The sequence below is a fragment of the Catharus ustulatus genome, chromosome 6 (assembly GCF_009819885.2).
Source record: "Catharus ustulatus isolate bCatUst1 chromosome 6, bCatUst1.pri.v2, whole genome shotgun sequence".
Lineage (NCBI taxonomy): Eukaryota > Metazoa > Chordata > Aves > Passeriformes > Turdidae > Catharus > Catharus ustulatus.
The window spans coordinates 53,696,906-53,717,372 of record NC_046226.1 but is presented as its reverse complement, the minus strand read 5'-3'; the positions used below and the strand labels follow the sequence as shown (position 1 = coordinate 53,717,372).

The 20,467-nt window shown below is 45.8% G+C and overlaps 2 protein-coding genes across 2 annotated transcripts; both read left to right on the top strand.

Annotated features, from left to right (window-relative positions):
• Positions 1 to 469: 469 nt before the first annotated feature.
• Positions 470 to 4,582, top strand: KNSTRN (kinetochore localized astrin (SPAG5) binding protein). The gene is made up of 8 exons (XM_033063267.1): positions 470 to 566; positions 1,436 to 1,568; positions 1,711 to 1,767; positions 1,973 to 2,060; positions 3,058 to 3,175; positions 3,431 to 3,483; positions 3,611 to 3,685; positions 4,237 to 4,582. The coding sequence occupies exons 1-8, from the start codon at positions 503 to 505 to the stop codon at positions 4,366 to 4,368; spliced, it is 720 nt and encodes a 239-aa protein (XP_032919158.1). The 5' UTR covers positions 470 to 502; the 3' UTR covers positions 4,369 to 4,582.
• Positions 4,583 to 4,670: 88 nt separating this feature from the next.
• IVD (isovaleryl-CoA dehydrogenase) lies at positions 4,671 to 18,993 on the top strand. The gene is made up of 12 exons (XM_033063266.1): positions 4,671 to 4,825; positions 7,507 to 7,596; positions 8,873 to 8,924; positions 11,469 to 11,638; positions 13,041 to 13,134; positions 13,372 to 13,508; positions 14,028 to 14,124; positions 15,154 to 15,247; positions 16,377 to 16,458; positions 16,916 to 17,020; positions 17,617 to 17,689; positions 17,785 to 18,993. Exons 1-12 carry the CDS (start codon positions 4,688 to 4,690, stop codon positions 17,916 to 17,918), a joined length of 1,266 nt encoding a protein of 421 aa, XP_032919157.1. The 5' UTR covers positions 4,671 to 4,687; the 3' UTR covers positions 17,919 to 18,993.
• The last annotated feature ends 1,474 nt before the right edge of the window (positions 18,994 to 20,467 follow it).

Below are 20,467 nucleotides of genomic sequence, written 5' to 3'. Positions count from 1 at the left end.
ACGTTAGCGAACACTGCAAAAATGTCTTTAAGTCAGAGAACATTTTATACAGATGCCTCATTTCACCTTGCAGCATTAGAGGGCAATTTTAGTACCTCACACACCGGCAGCCTCATAGCTTTTGACTCCTACCTACACCTCCGCACAGACCAAGACAAACCCCTTGATCTTCAGGCCTCGAGTACCCAAATTACAGGGTGAGGCAGTGGGAGGGAGGAAAGGAAGGAAGGGATGGAAGGAACTGCGCTCCGCCTTTCCCTGGGAGCTTCGCTGCCCCCGTAATGGCGGCCAACGCCTTCCCGGAGGGAGGGGGCGCGAGGCACAAAACGGCGCGAGGCACAAATGGCGCGAAACAGGCTGGGCGCGAGCGCCCACGCCCTCCAACCCCGCCCCGTGCCCGCCCCGTGCGCTCGCTGCCCGCGCCGCGCCCCCGCGCATGCGCAGACCCGCCCAACCGTCGCGGCGCGGCCCGGTTTGAACTCCTGAGGGGAGCGCGGCCGCCATGGACGGGCGGCTCTCCCGCATCCCCGTGCCCGGCCGGCTCCACCGTCCCGAGCCGTCCGCAGGTGAGTGTGGGACACGGAGGGACACTCGGGGGGCACAGGGTGCCGGCCTCCATCCCTGCCTGGCTACGTAGTGGCTGTTCCAAAATCTAGTTAGTAGCCTTGTTCCACTGTTTTGTCTCTATTTAGGGCTTAGGTTAACGCTCAGCCTGCTGTGTGTACCCTCTACTGGCTGAAGGCAGCGGCCTAGTGATGTGAAAGATGCTTCATTCACAGTCTCTCACTTTTCTAAACCTTTTGATGCTGCTTACAGCACTTTGTAGTATTTAATAAGTGGGAGGCACCCAGGATTAGCGTTAAAAACCTGGGGGCTGGGCTGAACGCCGCGTTGCTCTGATATAAATGTGCTCATGGGTGTGTCATTTGAAAAATACTTAACTTGAGGGAGAAAAAGCAACTTCCTAAACCCACTGAATAAACAAAGCTTTATATACTCAAACAGCTGTGATTTAAGAGAAACAAACTCTACATAAATTTTTATTTTCGTAGCTATTCACTCATAGCAAAATATGGCGTTCTCTTAACAGCGTTTCATGTGGGCAGTGTTTGTTTTGTTTCCAGTATGGAACAACAACCTTGTGGCACGATGTCTGCTTGATGCTGAGACCTTCTTTATTGTGTTTTATCATTTCAAACTCTCATTAGTGCTAGCCTGGTAATTGCGTTTTAATGCTGTCTACATCTGACCTATTTGTGGCTTATTCTGGACCCTTGATCCTGGGTAAAACTTGACATCTGCTCTTAGTTACTTCTACCTTAAAGTCTCCATTCTAGCCAGATAGAACTTCTTTAGCCCAAATTAAAGGCTTAAGAGACCTTAAAGAAGGTTATTTCTAGGCCATGATGTTTTCACAGTTGTCTTTTTCTCACAGAATTGCCAACTACCTCTCCTTCAAAGAGAAAATGTGCGAGCAAAACATCAGAGCCAGAGTTCAGCAAGGTTCCCAGTCTTAACTTTGCCTCACATGTTCCAGTGGACAGTGTCTTCAAGGCTGCAAACCAAGGGTAAATCAAAGCAAAATATTGATGGATTTATCTGGCAGATGTCCTAAAGATGGCTCATTTTGCACATTTTGTCGAAGTAATAGGCTTAGTGATCTGCAAGAACATTGTAGTCTTCTGGTAATTCTATTTTATCTCTTTTAAGGTTGCCTAAGTCTGTCAAGAGAGCGGAACCAGTTTCAAAGAAGACAGTGGCAAGGCGGTATGTCCCTCCCATCTGTGTTAGCTGTCCTTGTGCTGGGGTGTTCCCCTGAGGAGGGTCATAATGGGCTCTCACCCACGTGCACCTTTCCTGCCAAGTTTGCTATTTAAATCTGTTGGTCAGAAACAAAAGCAAACGCTTAGAAAAGGGCATATTTGTGAAATTAGGAGGTGTGCCCCTGAGTCTTTGCTCTTTAACTCCACAGCCCTCTCAGCAGAGTCCAACTAGAAGCAGAGCTGAAAAACAAGAATGAGTTGGTGGAAACACTCAAACAGCAAATAGCAAGAGCAGAGGTAAGGATAGAAGAGAGAAATAAATAAATCATTGAGTAATTTTTATGTTCTGATCCATACAGGGTCTTGTTAAGGATTATCTTGCTTGTTTTCTTGTCTTCTTCTGCAAGTTGTTTTCCCATCTCCTCAGCTCTGGGGAGGCCAAACTGGGAATATTTTGTCTGGTACAAAAGAGATATGGATGTACTGGACAGAGTCCAAGAAAGGGCCACAGCGGTGGTTACAGGACTGGAGGAAAGGCTGAGAGAGCTGGGACTGTCCAGGGACTTCTGTTTCAAACAGGTCTGATTTTGTGGAGTCAGGTTTAGATGTAGAATTGACACTTGATTATTCCCTGGCTCTCAGAGACAATTCCAGTACTACCTGTGTCAGGTACAGGAGGCTCTCCTGGTAACATACAGCTGTAAATCTCACTTTATTTTCCAGTTCTCAGTCTGTGGGATGATCATTTCTCTTATCTCACAGCTTGGTTTTCTTAAGAGCCTCTGAGACTTCCTATGAAATGTTCCCAAAGCTTCTGACACAATCAGGCAGATCACCCTAATCCACATGCTTATTGATCCTCTTGGAGAATTGCACTCAACTTGGGAGGTTGATCAGCTTATCCAATTGCCTGGTAATAGCTGGATTGTGTAGGGAATAATGCTGTGGCTTAAAGACATAAGACACCCTTTTCTTCACAATATTTATATTCATTTAGATAAATGAAAGGGAGCACAAGATAAGGTAGGGTTGCCTAAAAGGAATTCCTCCATGATCTTTTTTTTCTAGTAGTTGCTCTGATGTGTGGATGTAATAAATGTATTAATCCTGTCAAGAAGTAGGAGCAAGGACCTGCAACAACCTGATTTGCTGTGGTGCTAGAGACAGAAGGCAAGGTCTGATTCTTGGTGCCAAGTGCAGCACATGTGAAGTTGTTATTGACAGTGTTTCTAAGGAGAAGGAGGAGAAAATCTCCTTGGAAACTTGCCTCACTTACAACCTGTGTCATTGGCAGGGCGCTAAGTTAAGGGAGTTAAAGAAGGAGAACGAGAGGCTCGTCCATGAAGTTGAGAAGCTCAAGAAAATTCAGGAAACTTGCATGACGATTTTAGAAAGCAGAAACATCAGTCCTGGTAAGGAGTTTGCACTTTGCTTACATCCTGGTACTCCTTCTTCAGATTTTTTTTTTTTGGACTGTGCTTCCTTTTTTAGGGAATGCTGCTAGCATTCTAGGGTTTGGGGGAGTTTTTTATGGCTTTAGAGAAAGAGCTGCTTCCTGTAGTAGGCTCTGACCTGGATAAACTAACTTAGTATTTCTTGCTGCAGAAAGTTACTTTGAAAAGCTGTTTGTGTATTAGAGATTCACTAATGCACCTCCTGAATTACAGGTAGCAACATAGAGGAGGAAAAAGAGACACGTGCCTGCCGGGAAAAAACAACAGTAAGAAAAGCTTGCAATGGGCTTTGAGGGATCTCTGTGCCCCTACCCTTCTCTCCTGATGCTGAAACAGCTGAGACTCACATTTATTTGCATCATGTTAAAAGTAATTTTCCTTTTGACTCTTCAGATGCTGACTAAGAAGGTTACAGAAGAGTTGATGCTATTTTGTCACACAGTTGCAAAGGAGAAGGAGATGCTTGAGGTAAGACTGACTCAACCAGGCAGTGAGCACCAGGCACTCAGGGAGGTTGTTTTGTTCCTCCCAATCCTCCTTTCCCTACAGGAACCAGACGAAAACCTGTCAGGTTCCTCTTTTAATATAAACACACTTGTTAAAGAAACTGTTACCCCTTTTAAATAGAGGGATCCGTCAGCCTGGATGTTATTCTGGAAATCAGATACTTTGATTTCAATTGGAAACTGTTGCAGAGCAGTGGCCCTGGGTAATCTCTGGGGGATCTGAGAAATGTGCGAGCACAAGTGGCTTCAATAATTACCTGTATACAGACCAAAATAGTGATTGAATTACAGTTCTACGATTCTTGATAGAAGCCCAAGAGCTAAAATATAACTGTTATAGGAGACTTTCTAAATTTTGGTCACAGATAAATTTACATTTTCCACAAAACCAAGGTAAAAGAAATCCCAAATTTATCTTAGCTTGGGAGGAAGAGCTCAGATGCTTTAGGACTTGGCTGTTCTGTTCCTTACTCCGGTGTTAGTAAAAGGTGGTGTGCACTGACTTCTCCACAGACAGCAATGGCCAAGTGGAAATCAGCACAAGAGGAGAACCAGCGTGCCCTGGAGAAGCACTCCTACTTCCAAGCTCAGATTAAGGAATGGACAGCCATGCTTGAAGGGCTGGGGAAGCTCCTGGCAATGTGAGGCACGAGGATGACGGACTGGGATTTTTGCTGTTCCACCCCTAGTTCAGTGATCCCTGTTTGTCAAGCCCAGTTCCTGCGTTTGGCGATCCAAACTCCCCGGCGGGGTAGGGAGGAGGGAGGGCTGAGGCAGCAGCGATGGCTGCTGATCGTTTCGGGGCGTTGGGCGCTCTGTTCCGCTCTCTGGCGTTCGCGGTTTTGTTGAGTTCATTAAAGGTGCACCAAGGACGCGGGCTCAGCCGCGCCGGGAGGCGGGAGCGGGGCGGGGCGCGCCGGGGCCGGGCCGCGCCTGCGCGCGGGGCTGCGTGTGGGGGGCGGCCATGGCGGCCATGGCGGCGGTGCTGGGGCGCACAGCGGGCGCGGCGCGGCGGTGGCGGGCGCTGGCGGTGCCGCGGCGCGGCGGCGCGGGGCTGGCGGTGGACGACACGGTGAACGGGCTGAGCGCCGAGCAGCGCCAGGTACGGCGGGGCCGGGCTGGGCCGTGCCGCCTGCAGGGGGTGTGGCGGGGCGGGCGGCGCCCATTGGCCGCGGCCGGGCCGGGCCGCCCAATCCCCGCGCGCGAGGCGGGGGCGCGGCCCTGGAGTCCGCTCGGGCCTGTTGGATCGGCCATGGCCGTCAGAAACTGGATCGGCAAAGGAACGCTTTGGTGGAACGTCATCTCCTCCTCTCACAGCTTGTTCTGCCCAATGGGGCGCTTAAAGATTTAGGATCGTTCTTAGAACTCATTGCAGGCTTTCCTGCAAGGGGCAACGCATCTCTGTTCTGATAGGCACCCAGGGAAGGGCAGGAGCTGGGTCAGGAGAGGTTTAGGTTGGCTCTTGGGAAAAGGCTCTTTCTCCAAAGAGTGTTCGGGCACTGGAACGGCTCCCCAGGGAATGGTTGCAGCCCCAAGGCTGCCAGAGCTCAAGGCGCGCTCTGGGTTTGGACAACGCTTTCAGGGTGAGATTGTTGGTTTTCCTGTGCAGGGCTGGGAGTTGGACTTGTTACTGAAAACGCAGGGAGAAATAAGACTCTAACACTGTCTTTAGTGTTAGTGCTTAAGGCATTACATCATTCTTGACCAAGAGTTGGTTTTGTGGCTGACCTAAGTTCTGACCTCCACACCAACCCAGGACACAAAACTTTTTTACTTACACATTTTTAGCAAACAAATAAGTGAATGTTTATTGGTTCTAAGTTGCATCATTCTCTATTAATTAGTATTTAGTCCTCTATTGGTTATTGATCTCTTGCTCTTCATGCTAGTCTGGCCCATTTTCTTTAGTCCTTTTATAATTTTTTCTCAAATGGGGAGTTAGCAGCTTTCTAGGCTTCAATTTTGTCTGTCATCTGGTTACTCCAACACATCTTTGAAGGGCCATGAATTTAAGATCCCAGGTATCCAATCTTCAGCTCCCTCAGGCTTTGTTTCTTGGAGCTTCTCAGGATTAGTTTTAGCAAACTTAAGGTATCAATAAGTGTCTGGGAAAAAGAAATTGAACTAGTGCTGATTGCAAGTGGGCATGCTTACAATTAATTAAAGCAGCTAATGAAAAATTAGTTAGGAAAGTTACATAATTTCCAACAGACTGATGATCCTTAGCTTTACTGTGTTCTTCTATGTGCAATAGCAGCCAAGTGCTGACCATTCCAATTGTATTCCCTTCTGCCCCCTGGGCTTGGAGTGAAGGGCAGTGTCTTCCCAGGGCTGCTCCATACAGGCTCCTGCCAGTGAAACACTGGAGCTGCAGCCTGCCTTTCCAGATAATTCTGATGGTGCAAACATATTCTTTTTCCTTCTTTCTACAGAATTATTCCTTGCCACGTTTGTGTTCATGTTTATGGCCTTACCAACTTGAATGGATGTTTCTTTGTACTTCTGATTCAGAAGGTGTAAAAGAAGTGTAAAATATTCCTCTTGCTCCTATCTGTCTGGTGGAAAAGCTAAAAAAAAAGAAAGATCAGAAATAATCTTCAGTAAATTAGTGAAACTGTGAATTAAAAGCAATACAACTATAACTGTGTTATAAACTGGCTTAGGGTATCAGGGCTGTGTGTCTGAGTCCATCCTCAATCTCTAATTGATGAAAATTTTTTATTATGGTTTTAAGCTTGTTTTAAGTTCTTTGCTACAGGATAATGCAGTCAGCTTTGTCACAGTGGCAAGATATCTAATGTCTTTTGGGGTTCTTTTTAATTTTTTTAAATCTAGCAATGGGAAGAAAGCTTGTTTGATAGTACTGGAATCCAGGATCTCTGTGACTGTGGAAATTTAACATATCTCCCCAGTTGTAAAAAGGAGAATGCTTAGAATTTGGGGCTCAGAGAAAGGCAGATGTGTGTGGGCATATTCTGGTTTGTTGCTCCTGCTCCTTATAGAGATTCTGGTTTAGCAGCTCAGGGTTTCAGTCTCTAAAACTGTTGCTTCACCAGGATTAGTGTGTGGGAATAAAGAACCAAAAAGAGAAGGAAAAAAAAATTATTAAACTACCATAAGATCCAGACCAAGTTTTAAAATTCCCTGTTGAAAACATTTAAGATACTGTATATATTTTGTTAGTATGGATATAGACTCTGTAGCATACTTGTGTGTAAGTATTCAGAGCTTAATATTTACAAAAATATTTTGGCCTTTTAACACTTGGATCAATGAACATTCCTGGCTCTATCAAATGTCCCCACTGTAGAAGGTAGTAAGGTAATGTTGTTCCAGTTTGACACACAAACACATTTTAATTAGTATTGCTGCTTATTACAGGCATCTGCACATAATTAAATGATGCTGTAAGCAGCTACTGGATGGAGTTAGGGCATTAGAAAGTCAGTTCATCAGCTTCCAAAGTTCCCTGCCCAAAAATATGCCTGGAACCCTGGTGCAGGCAGGAGTTCAGGAACATGCTCTCATGTCAGGGTGCAATTAAGGCTAAATGCTGAGAGGGACTAAAGTACACCAGCTCCTTTTTAAAACACTAAAGAAATGACCCTTTCATGTAGTATTTTGGCTAGTACCCTGAACCATGGATTTCCTCATGGTCTTGTGCTTCTGGGTTTGGGATGCTGGAGTGGCCTGGTGAGGGAGTGTTAGCAGGATCCAAGGGAAGAAGATGACAGTATATTGCTGAGATGTAACAGATGTGTTTTTCCTCCCCTCTTTTCCCAGCTTAGACAGACCATGACAAAGTTCTGCCAAGAGCATTTGGCTCCAAAGGCCCAGCAGATTGACCAGGAAAATGAATTCAAAGGCATGCGGGCAAGTATTTCATGTGTGGCTCTGAAAGCTTCTCTGGGCTTTGATCTCTGCATTAGTCCAGACAATCCCAAGCCACACCACAGGAACATGTGCATTAACTTTTCAAACTTAAAAGCCACGGGGAAAACCTTTTTTTTATTTCCTGTTTTATCATTTGTTACCAACTTTCAGCAACCTGGGGCAGAACCCAGTGATAATAGTCTTAATAAAGATTGATAATGGTCTTGTTTGGATTCTTATTATGGGATTTCTGCCTGTCTGTTCTGGCTTCTTCCCCAACATGTGCTTTATATACTCCTGGCTCAGTCCCTTTCTTGGACATGAATTTCAGATTTGCTGTGAAGATATTGTGTGCAAATACTGAAATGTGGAGTTTGACTGTTGAGCTGAAACTTGCCTTTCTAATAAACCCAACAAATTCTGTGCTGCAGGGCACTTTGATTGATGGAAATGAAAGATCTGACTATTGGTTTTTATAAGCTCCACAAGACTCAAAAAGCTCTAAACATCTGCCAGGATTTCCCAGAGCTCTGATGTTGACATTTCCAGGGATCTTTGTGCAGCTTTGAAGTGAAGTGTATAAATTTAGCCTGGCATTCCAGATGTCATCCAGAGCTATTGTATGATACTTTTTGAAGTCTCTGGAGATATTCCCTGATAATTATTGTTGGACACTAAGGCCATGTGAGGAGCACTCACCTATGTGCCCACCACACAGCAGAGGAAAGGAGCAGCAGGGAGATGGCCCCACCAGGACACATGTGGGTCTCCCTGGTGCCAGCATCCTTTGCTACTGCATTTTGTCATGGCTAGAACATTCCCATTTTTTAAATCTCCCCCTAGGAAGCTTCCTTGGCTTTAGTTGCCAGCTTCTGTTTTACTGGAAGAGTTTTAAAGTGCCAGCTCATAGCAACACTTCATATTTCCAGGATTTTGCTAACGGATAATTTATACTATTGCACAAAAATTTTCCTTAGAGTGGGCAAAGAGTTAAATCTTAGGAGATGTTCTTCCAGAACTAAATTTAGGTATGTGAATTTTCACTGGATTCTACAGACTCCTCCCATGTGTAGCATAGCTCTTGTCCTTGAATCTGTGTGGTTTCTCAGTTCTGAGGAGGGAGCTGGACTGTGGGAGGAGCAGGTATTAGGGATGTATTTGCCCAATTCTCATGATATCTCGCAGATAAACAGATGTGTCCAGTGAACTACCTGGGAAAACTTGTGCTGATGCCCAGACTGCCAAATTGGGCTGATTGCTTGTTCTGTATTCATAGGACTTTTGGAAGAAACTTGGAGAACTGGGAGTTCTGGGGATCACAGCCCCTGGTAAGTCTCTTCTGACCTTTTACCTTCTGATGGGTGGTTCCTCAAACGAAAGAGAGATTAGGACTACTTAAATTCTCACTTTCCAGTTCACAACAGCCTTGTCTGTGATGTGGCATCCATTTCGTCCTATCTTTGTGTTTTAAAAAACTCTTTCCCAACTGTTTTTCTTCTTTGAATTCTTTTTCCTTGTTAGACAAAATGCCTTTCACAATTTAAAAGCACTCCTCAGAAATGATTTCTCCAGATGTTACATATGTAGCTCAAACTTATTTGTGCCTTTCTAACATGAAGCAAGTTTTGAAGGAGAGCTAGAGATTAAAGTATTCCAGAACAAACATCCATCTGTAATGGGAGAAGTTAAAGGGTCTAAAATAATGCCCTGAAAAGCTGTGATGACTAATGAGGAGCTGACCACAGACAACAAGTCAGAAAAAAAATCACGGGAAATTTTATTCAGCCTTGTGCAGGTGTTGCAGATGAGTGTGATCATGCTGAATGCATCAAGGCAGGGTAATGAGAAGGGCATCTACTTAGTGGAGAAAGGCAACTGATGGAGCCTTTCTTCCCCTATGGAAAAGTGTGTTTTCTAGATGTGGCTGGGCAAAGACTCTGCAGAATCCAGCTGAATAGCAATGCATCAGAATAATGCCTGTGCCTCGCTTTCAGTGCTGAAAGACTACATTTCTGCTTTCTCTCTGTTTCCTCTTCCCCATTTACTTCTGCTCCTGTTTTTCCTCACTCTTACCTTCTTTCTTCTTTGATGTTGTGCCTGAGGCTTACAGCAATTTCCCACATTATAAATAAGGTATCCCCTCATGAGTCCTTTCCTTGATTTTCTCAAAGGTTTACCTCTCAAACTCTCCTACACCCAGGATTTTTCCCTTTATTTTGGATTGTGGAGTTGCACGTTTCTTTATTGATGTTGGTTTTGTTGGAGGAGGCTGGAATTTAGGATGTGAAGATCCTGTGGAATCTTAGGAGGGTGTACACAATTAAATGGCATATTTGGGCACTGGTGCCCAAGTCTATTAAGGGAACATTTAGAATAACAGTGCTGTTTGTTTTCTTCCTAAAACTAAGATAACCGTGGTGTTTGTAATTTTCTATTTGTTTTAAAAAGTGGAAAGTGAAGAAATGTAAACATGTAGTTTCCATGGAATAATAATATAGGCATGTCATATACAGAGAGTAGCTTTGAAAGGGCAGCATCTTCAAAATCACACCATGGTTTGTGTTACACAAGGAGGTGTCTGGCAAGATCTTTTTCCTGTTCCTCTTGCAGTGCAAAGCGATCCTGGATTTGTGCTACTCACAGTTACCTCACCTTTCTTGAGGCAAAAGCACCAAACCCAGCTGTTACATAAAAATTAATAAAAAGACATGAGAAGATACTGATATCAAACACCTAAACTTGAGTTTGTGGTACAGAGAGAAGATTTTAGAGAATAAAGATCCCTGCAGATAAAGGCAGGAGTCAAAATGAGGGACACTACATGTGGTGCCAGTGGCTGTGGTGTTAATTTGAGGAATTTGGGATAGCAGTCCCCCGGAGCACACACAGAGATTTACCCTTTTTGCTCTTGCTTGCAGCCTCCACATTGATGATGAGTAAGTGCTCCCAGTTTATCTCCCTAGCTGCTTTTCAGCATTCATGTCTTGTTGTAGTGCTTCCCTTAGCAGTAAAACCACTTGCTTCCTACCTGGAGATCAAAGCTGTTAGGTTGGGAGGTGACTGTATTTGTGTGTATATAAATGTGTTTAGAGTACATGCGTAGGTGAATGTGTTTAGAGGTACGCATGTATATATTTATATGTGCTGTTGGCTCCTCAAGGCCCTTATGCATTTCTCAGCCTTCACTTTTTACCTGCCTTCTCTCTCCCTGTTTTACTGTGCGGCTTTAATCTTTACTATTAGTTTTAGGCTCAACTCCATGTGCCTAGCTGGGCTCCCAGTGCTGCTCTGTCTGACTTCATCCTCTCTTGAAATCTTCGTACTTGTCACTGATGAATTACATTCATGGATCATTCTCCTTCCCAATAGGCCACTCATCAAAGTTCTGGTATCCTGCTTATTTGTGGACTTAGAAAAGTCCTTAGTGCCACATTTTTGAGCAGTTTCAGGATTTTTCACCTGTTTAGGGGCAAAACGTACATGGATTTTGTAAACCTTGCCTGTGTTCCTTTGTTCTCACCTTAAGAACATTGCAATTTGGTGATTTAATCTGTGATAATACTAAGGTTTATAAGAAGGAGTCATTATTGTGCAATGTCAGTAGCATGTTCAAGATGTGTCCTTGTGCATGTTCTGCATATAAACTATGTTATACAAGTCAGTTATGGATTATGCGGAAAAACAGCCCTGTGACTTTAAGATGAGAAAAACGAAATTCAGAGAGGATGGGGAAAGCCTGAAGTGCCCAGCTCAGGGATGGCAACAGTTAAACCCAGAAGCATTCTAAATTGGAGCATTTCATTGGAGACTGAGCCCAGCCCCAGAATCTTGTGCATGTGGTGGGTATCATGAACTTTTTCCTCTCTTCCCAGCGGAATATGGTGGATCTGCCCTGGGATACCTGGACCACGTGCTGGTGATGGAGGAGATCTCCCGTGCATCAGCGTCCGTGGGGCTCAGTTATGGAGCCCACTCCAACCTGTGCATCAACCAGCTCGTGCGCAACGGGAACGAGGCCCAGAAGCACAAATACCTGCCCAAGGTATGTGGCTGCAGGAGGGGCAGCACTGGAAAGCATTTGGGTTCTGGCTGCAAGGATGACATCTTAAGCACCAGCAGATTTCAGTCACCAAACCTTAGGAAATACTGAACTTGCCAAATTTGCCATTCTCTAGCTGGTCAATTTTTGTCCTATTAATTCATGTTGACCTCATCCCATGCCCTGGTCCTTGTCTGCAGGCAGCACAACCCAGCTCTCTGGAGCTGTGTTACTAAGGGGGGCTTTGAGGTGACACTGGAGAAAATTCTTTCAAATTTCAAAATCATTTTGAAGTCTCTGAATGAAAGTCACTGCTTTCCTATTTTATATTCTCCATTTCTCTCTGCCCAAATGCTTTGTTTGGCTGTTAATTAACTACATGTGAAACTTCATCATCACTTGGGGCATTGATGTTGTAACTTAGAAGCGCATTAATTAGATTTCAGTTTTTAAATGCGTGTAAAAACAATGAGCACATTGAATCCCAGCTGCTGAGATTATCAGTGAAATTATCAGCACAAGAAACTTGATTTAAGTGACGTGCAAAGTACAGTGTCACTTCCTCAAAGCAGTGTGCTGCCTGCAAATGTGTAACCCCGAATTGTCCTCCTTCCTCAGGTGTATTTTTATGCTTCATTCTCTGCCTTTCAATGAGATGTGAAGTCACTTCAGCTCTGACTTGTTTTGGCTCCTGACAGAGCACTAGAACGTGCTTAACTAGATTTAAGCACTATGTGGGGACTTCTGTAGCAATGCACGGATGGTTTGAATTGGTTGAACATATCTTAAGCATTGAGTCTGCTTTTTTAAAAAAGAGTAGAGATCAAAAGGAGAAGATGGATGAAAGTACATAGGGAGGAAAAAAAAGGCAAGGAGAAAAGAGCAGGATGAAATAACAGTGAAACAGAAGCAGCAGCTCTGCCAGAGTGTGGTGTGAGCAGGCACAGGAGGAGGGTCCATCTGCTGTTGTGGGGCAAGTGTAGGGGGACTGGGCTGTGAGACCATTGCAGAGAACTTTCCCTTCTTGTTTCACCCCTTCATTTGCCTTTTGTGTTCACTGGCTCCTGTTTGTATGAAAGGGCAGCAGAAAGCCCAGGCAGGAGCTGGGGACAGGCATATGGCTGCCTGCATGGTTCCTTGGCACCTTCCTCATGTGTTGTGCAAGCAGGACTGTGCTTGTCTAGCTCAGACAGAGCTGAGTCACCCTTCCCATCCCACTGGGATTTGGTTCTGTTCCCTCAGCACAGCACAGGGCTGTGCTGGGAACAGCAGCTCTTGTTTGAGTTCTTGCAGAGAGCAGCAACTGTGGAGATTTGGTGCAGGAAAACATGTGGGAGGGCTAAAGAGAGACCAAAAACAATGCTACTGGTCTTCATCTTTTGCTAATATTTGTCTTTTCTTCCAGCTAATCAGTGGGGAGCACATTGGAGCCTTAGCCATGAGTGAGCCAAATTCTGGCTCTGATGTTGTGTCCATGAAGCTGAAAGCAGACAAGAAAGGTAAAGCCTTTCCTGTGCTACCCAGGAAGGTGCTGGAAGGTGTTCAAAGAACATTTGGCCATGGCACTCAGTGCTCTGATCTAGTTCACAAGGTGGTGATGAGCTAAAGGTTGGACTCGACGATCTTGGAGGTCTTTTCCAACCTAAGTGATTCTGGGAAGCCTGTTAGGGAATGAATGGAGTGGGAATACCAGTGTTGCTGTCGTGAGCTAACAGGTTTCATGTCATGCCTTCCAGGAGACTACTTTGTTTTGAACGGGAACAAATTCTGGATCACCAACGGGCCGGACGCGGATGTTCTCATCGTCTACGCTAAAACTGACATGAACGCTGTCCCGGCCTCCCGAGGCATAACTGCCTTCATCGTGGAGAGGGTAGGTTTAGTCATTCCCACGGGGTTTTAAAGCAGAATCCTTCATCCTAACTGCCTCATCTGGAAGTCAGCTGATTTTTCCTTCCATAACTGCCAGCCTCTTCCTTGAAGACAAACTACTTTCTGCCTTTCAGGCAGTAAAGAAACCTTTAATAAAATAAAATCTGTGATCAGTAGCCTTCTGATGGACATAATTTCATTATTAGGATAGTTCAGTTACTGGCAGAGCTTCCAATCCTTGCTGTAGGAGAGCCTGTGTTGGCAGCTGTCCAAATTATTTATTTGCTGTTTATGTGCATTAGAAAATGGGTGCACAGGGTTTATATGTGTGTGTTTCTCTGTCCATTTGCTTTCTCTGCACTTGCACTTAGACCTGGTCTTGCTCTTAGGTCACTTTATCTCCCCCCTGGCACCCTGCACATGTTCCTGTAGTCAGGAGAATTTCACAAATCTTTCATGATTTTCTTCAGTCTGTTGGAACTGAGATGTGAAATGTATTTTTGCTGCCTTGACTTTGCAGGGAATGTCAGGTTTCAGGACAGCCCAGAAGCTGGATAAGCTGGGAATGAGAGGGTCTAATACCTGTGAATTGATCTTTGAAGACTGCAAAGTCCCTGGTGAGTTGGGTTCAAATAATGGTGGTTTCCTCTATTCTTTATCAGATAAATTGAATCACTAATTGCACACATGTTCAGCCTGTGACCTGGAGGGCTTTGCAGATGCCTATCTGTTCTTTGGCAGCCTCTGAGGGAGCTGGTAGAACTGGAAAAATGCAATCTGCTGGATTGCAGGGAGGGAGCACATCCTTTGTCAGGTCGCTGCTCCTTCACCCTCATGGACCTAGTTTTTAACCACTGCTTCTCCAAAGCCTTGCTGAGGCTTCCCAAGAAACTTGTTTCCATTAAACCTGCTTTGCCCTGAAGGTTTTTTCACTAGAGACTTACCAACAGGCTTTTGTAACATTTCTGAGTTCTTTTGGAGCCAGGGCCTGAAAATGGACATAATTTCCCTTGTTAGTACTGTAATAGCAGTATTTGTTATTCCAGTGGCAATTTTTGTTGATAGAAAAACTCCAACCTTTTTTAGAGCAAGTGGAGATGTCTTATCCAGAATCATAAAAATCCTGATTGCACATTTGCAGAACAAGGAGCTCTCCCGCTCCCCGTAGACACCTTCAAAGCTAAAGTGGAAGAGTTTCAGCTGAACTCTAACTTTTCTAACTGTCTCAGATCCCTCCACCCTGAAATCATAAAGTCCAGTGCCCCAGGGCTCTGATCATGTCCCAGAAGTCATCCACAGGGAACAGCATGTTCTCGTGGAAAGAGGATGATGACGTGGAGAAGCACATCACTGCAGTGGTGAAGTTAATGCACTTGGCACTCTGACCATTAATGCTCCTTCTGATCTTTGGCTTTGGAAGCTGAAACTGTTTTTTCCAGGAAATTGTTCAGGCTATTCAGTCATTTTTCATAGAATCCCGGGGTAGTTTGGGCTGGAAGGAACCTTAAGCTCATCCAGTCCCACCCCCTGCCATGGCAGGGACACCTGACCCGGGCTGCTCTTCCCCGCAGTGAGCACAGGCCCTCGGTGAGCAGCTTGTCTGAATTTTGCACATAAATAAATCACTTTTCCTTTGCTCTTTGCAGCTGAAAATGTCTTGGGGACACTGAGCAAAGGAGTCTACGTTCTGATGAGTGGATTGGACCTGGAGAGGCTTGTCCTGTCCGGGGGCCCCCTGGGGTAAGGGTTTGTCATCTTTTATAGGCTGTAAGGCCAGAAGGGTCCTTGGTGATCACTAAGCCTGGTGGGGATCCCTTGGGGCTTGCAGCTCTTGGTAGAATGGATCCTGGATGGAGACCTGGGTTACTGGGGCAGCAGAAGGGGAGGGGCTGGGTCAGATGTGGGAAGGAAGGAAGGTGCAAGAAGATCCTGTGGCTGCTGCATTCCCAATCAAAACCAGCACAAAACTCTGGCACCAGCACAGCTGTGTGACTGGACTCTCCTGGAAGTGCTCAGGGCCCTCTCAGCAGCTACCACTCGCTCAAATGTGCTCCACCTCATCCTTGAGCTCTCAGCTCCTCATGCAGTGGTTTTCCAGTTTGAAAGCATCTCTGTGGAGCCCCCTGTGAGGGCAAGGGGTGGGAGAAGCAATGCCAGAAAGAATGTTTGCAAGTCTGCCTGCCAGTGTCCACTGACCCTCCAGAGCATGCTTTGGAAATGATCAGTCTTGATAAAAAAAATTTCCAGAGACAGAAATCTGCATCAGTCCCCAGTTGCTGGCTTGTGTATCCCTGCATTATTACTCAGAGAATAACCAACTCATTTGTGTTATCAATTCCTTAGGATCTAACACACTATCCAGAGACTCACAAACTGATTTGTTCTTCATTTATTCAATCCTTAAGCTTCCCAGTAATTATTGGCACCCCACAGTCCTTTTGTCTTCCCAGGTGATCTCTCTGGGCTAATCCTCTTTTGGAAAGACCAACTTCCACAAAGCAGGAGGAGTACTTTTTCCCCTCCTTGTTTTTACATGTGCTTTTTTTTTTTATGGTATTGGATGGTACTCCTTGAGTTGAGGGGCTCTGGAGATAAGGGGCCTCATAAACTGTCCTGGCTGTGGTTGTGAGAAAGCTCTTCAAGTCTCAGTCCCCTGAATTAAAAGGTCAGACCCTCACACAGGATGTCCCAAAGGAGCACTGGGGAGAAGTATGGGACCTTGGGATTTTATTCTTGAGTGGAGCTGTAGGAAGACAGCAGGATATCACTTTAGCTATGAGAACCTTTTTGCCTTGGGTTACACTTCTGAAGTTAAATCCTTATTAATTAATAGTTCTGCTGGTTTTTTTTTTCCCTTTTTCCTTCTCAGGCTCATGCAAGCTGTTCTTGACCACGCAATTCCATACCTGCATGTCAGGGAAGCATTTGGACAGAAAATTGGTCACTTCCAGGTCAGGCAGAAAAGGAATTGGGAATTTTGGTCCTCTTTTCTCTTTGAAACTGAGAAGACTGAGAGCTTTGTTGTGGCGGGGGCTTTGCATGGAGAAGGTTACCTGCTGTTTATGCTGGGGCTGCATGATGTGATAATAAGCAGCCTGAGCTAGTGGAAAGTACCTGCTCATGGCAAGGAGATGGAACTGGATGAACTTTAGGATCCCTTCCAACTCAGTGAATGCTGGGATTCTGTAATGTGGTGAGAAGGTGGAAAGTTGTCTGAGCCTGCTCCCCTGAGATTGCTGTTGGTGGGTGAGGGACTGTGGCTAATATCTAGGGGTCTCTGAATTAGCAGAACCTCCAGCTCCCTCATGCCTACTGGGTCTGTGTCTCCTCCTGTGTGTAGTTTCCCTGAGGTATTTTGGGTCCCCCTCACTCATGTTAATTAATGTCCCTTGTCTTTGGGGCATGCAGCTCATGCAGGGCAAGATGGCAGATATGTACACGCGGCTCATGGCCTGCCGGCAGTACGTCTACAACGTGGCCAAAGCCTGTGACCAGGGCCACTTCAACGCCAAGGTGAGTTCAACTCCTTCCTGGGTTCTGTGTCCTGGGGCAATTCCTTCAGTCCCAGAGCCTCAGCTGGGGGCAACCTCTGTACAATGAGTCCCCACAGCCCAAAAGGTCTTTTTTTCACACCCAAAGTACCTTTTTTCACTCACAAATTAAAAGTGAGCCTGCTTCTACAAGGTAAGAGATTTAGCAGCCTCAGTAGGTGTTTATTGGAAGCCCAGACTGTTGTAAGGGCTGTAGCAGTTGTTTGAGGTGTCACCTCCACCTGTCACCACACCTCTGTTAGAGGAGGATGTTGAGTGTTTAACAGTGGGAGCACAGGGCTCTGCATCCCAAAGCAATTCACAGCGGTCTCCTGGGGGATTGATGGGCCTTTGTGAGAAAGGCAGCTTCTCTGGTGCACTTTTTATTTTTTTCCTTTTTCTGTCTTCATGTGGCCTTTGCAGACCTGCTGTGAGTGTTCTATAGTAACAGGGACTGCTGGAGCTCCCTGTCCCTGTGCTTTGTGATGAAGGGTTCTTAGCAAGTACCTGTAGAGTGAGGGCAGCACAGGGAGACAGGCAGGTGACCTTTCCTGACTATCCATTGTGCCTGTCCCGTAGGACTGTGCCGGAGTGATCCTGTACTCAGCAGAGTGTGCAACACAGGTGGCCCTGGATGGGATCCAGTGCCTGGGTGAGTCAGTGACGGCTGGGCAGAGCCAAGCACAGTGCACGAGCATTTCCCTGAAACTGGGGACAAGGAGTGACTTGGGGTTTTTTGTGTGGCAGGTGGGAATGGTTACATCAATGACTACCCCATGGGGCGCTTCCTGCGCGACGCCAAGCTCTACGAGATCGGGGCGGGCACCAGCGAGGTGCGCAGGCTCATCATCGGCAGGGCCTTCAACGCCACCTTCAAGTAACACTGCCAGTGCAGGGGCAGCACCGTGACCACCATGAGGCCTTGACCATGAGGCTGGAACGCACAACTCGGCTTCTTCCTGCCTGCCATCCCAGCATTGTCACTTGTGGAGTCCCCTCTGCCTGCTCTGGAAACAAATGCTGCTGGACTGAGCTTAGACAAAATGAATTGGAGGGTACATGGAAGGAGAAGTGTTTTTTCTCTTTTGTGATCATCCTGATTCGTGGTGTTCATGAGCTGTTGATTGTCAGCTTTGCAAGGCAGAGGTTCCTCCCCCTACCAGGCAGGCTGGCAAGGGGTGTGCAGCCCCTCCTGTACACAGAAAATCAACCCAAACCCACCAAAATGGACAATGAGGGAACAACTTTGTTCTTTCCAAAAAGCCCAGAGTGCCATTAAACAGTTATAATTTAGCATATTGCCATTGGAAGGTGAAACTTCCTGCTGTGACCTTCCAGTGGGATTAATATCTTCCATGTTGGGAACTTGACACCAACCACATTGTGGGGTTGCTATCATAAACACTTTAAATCATCAACGCACAAGCAGCGTTTTAGGTGCTGATTCCTAGAACCTCCTTAAATCCCATCTGTGTTTCTTTGCAGAATTCCTTGCCTATTTGCAGAATTCCTTTCCTATTCTGGCTGCTTTTGGAGTTATTTGGGTGCAGGCCCAAGTCCTTGCTGCGCTGACTGACTGCTCCCACCAGGTCATTCTCTGAGTTGTCACCATCCATCACTCTGACGGTTAACACATCAGGGCTGTGCCATCTGTGAATGAAGCAAGCAGAAAGAGCTGACTTCTTTGGGGTTTGGTTCTCTCTGAAGGTTGTTGTTTTGGCCAAGCCTCTGCTGACACTCCAACTCCAGGCAGCTGAGCGATGTGTTTGTGAGTGATCTCAGTGCATCTTGTATCCAGCAAATAAGGGCTTATCCAGCTTTTTAAAGGAAATCATACAGCATCCTGCCAGCCTTTCAGTGTGAATCACAAATCGAAATGGGCTGCTAGAAATGTGATTGAATAGTTAATTAAACAGTTGCCATGTAGGCAGCTCCCAGCAGTTTTAACAAAACTCACCTTCAACTGTGTGTATTTTTTTTTGGTTGTAGTTCACTCCTGTCTGTACCAGGTGACAGTAGGCTAACACAGAATTTTAAAATGCCACAGATTGAAGACAGTCCACTTTCCTCAATTGCCAGGTAGGTCACCAAGAGTTTGTAAAAGTCAAAAAGAACCAGAAAGAGCTTCTGAAGTCCTGATGGTAGCACCTTCCTCCAAAGCTTCATATTTATCCAGCCTCAGTGGGGAGCTGTCACTCAAGAAGTGTCCTAGAGTTTAATTTTCAGCTTAAATTTCTGGATAGAGGGTGGACAGAGGTGCTTTTTCAGGAATATTTTGTTGAGCTGCATCTGAAAATGCAGTGGAAGTGAACTTTGAGGTGCATTTCATACGAGAAATACTCAATGCATTGCTGACCACGGATGTAAGAATTTAGTTATGTGACCGGACATTTATGTTCTGTCACAAAATAGTTCCTGGATCACTGTTAAGATCCATTCCTGACAGAGGAAGTTTTCTAGGGAGTGTCAGAGCCATGACAGGATGGCATGAGATTCAGATCGTTAAAAATAGGTTTTCTAAGGTGGAAGGAGCCCAGAGATTTTTAAACCTGTCCTTCAGCACTGGAGAGGTCTGGTTGTAATGCACGTAATAAATAATGCCTTCACTTTCCAGGCTGATCAGCGCCTTGGAGTTGAAGGTAAAATGAATCAATATCTAACAAATCTTGGGACGGGTGCAGGGACAGATTCATAAATCCTCAGCAGGGTTGTGTTATTCAAATCTCACTCCCCCATAGCAGATGTCTTGGAAAAGGGATGGGAGAGCTTTTTTGGGGAAAAGAGGGTTAATCTTTATACTATACTAATAAAATAAGCTTTGGCTGTGGCCTGTCCTCTTGGGAGGCCCCAACAGAAGGAAGGTGCAGTCTCTGTACCCACCAAAGCACATCCAGTCTGACAGCAGCAACAGCTACAGGGGTTGCTTTCCCTGCCTATCCGTCTCTTCCCAATCATAGCTTTTCCCCATTCTTCTCATTTAAAAGAGATACATTTACAGAGATCATGCAGGCTGTGCTTTAGCTCCTCTGGAGAGCAGCAGAGCTAAGAGGGAAAGCACAGGGGGCTGTGCTGCTGGATACCATCCGAATGCTTTCTGCTGTGGATATGTGATGGAAATTGTGCTGGCCTGACAGCCTTTGGCTGGTGGTAGGGCTGGATGTGCTGTGTTGTCCCTGGTTTTCGACATCCTTGCCCTGTTTGCAGCTGGCTGGCCACTGAGCAGAGAAGGCATGGAAAGCAGTCGGGGGAATTATTCATGAAGGTGTGCAGTGGGTTGAGCCTGGCTGGGTGCCAGGCACCCACCAAAGCCTCTCCATCACTGCCCTCCACAGCTGGACAGGGAGAAAAAATGTAACAAAGGTTCATGGATTGAGATAAAGACTGGGACAGATCCCTCACTCAAAACTGTCAAGCAAAACTGACTCGAATT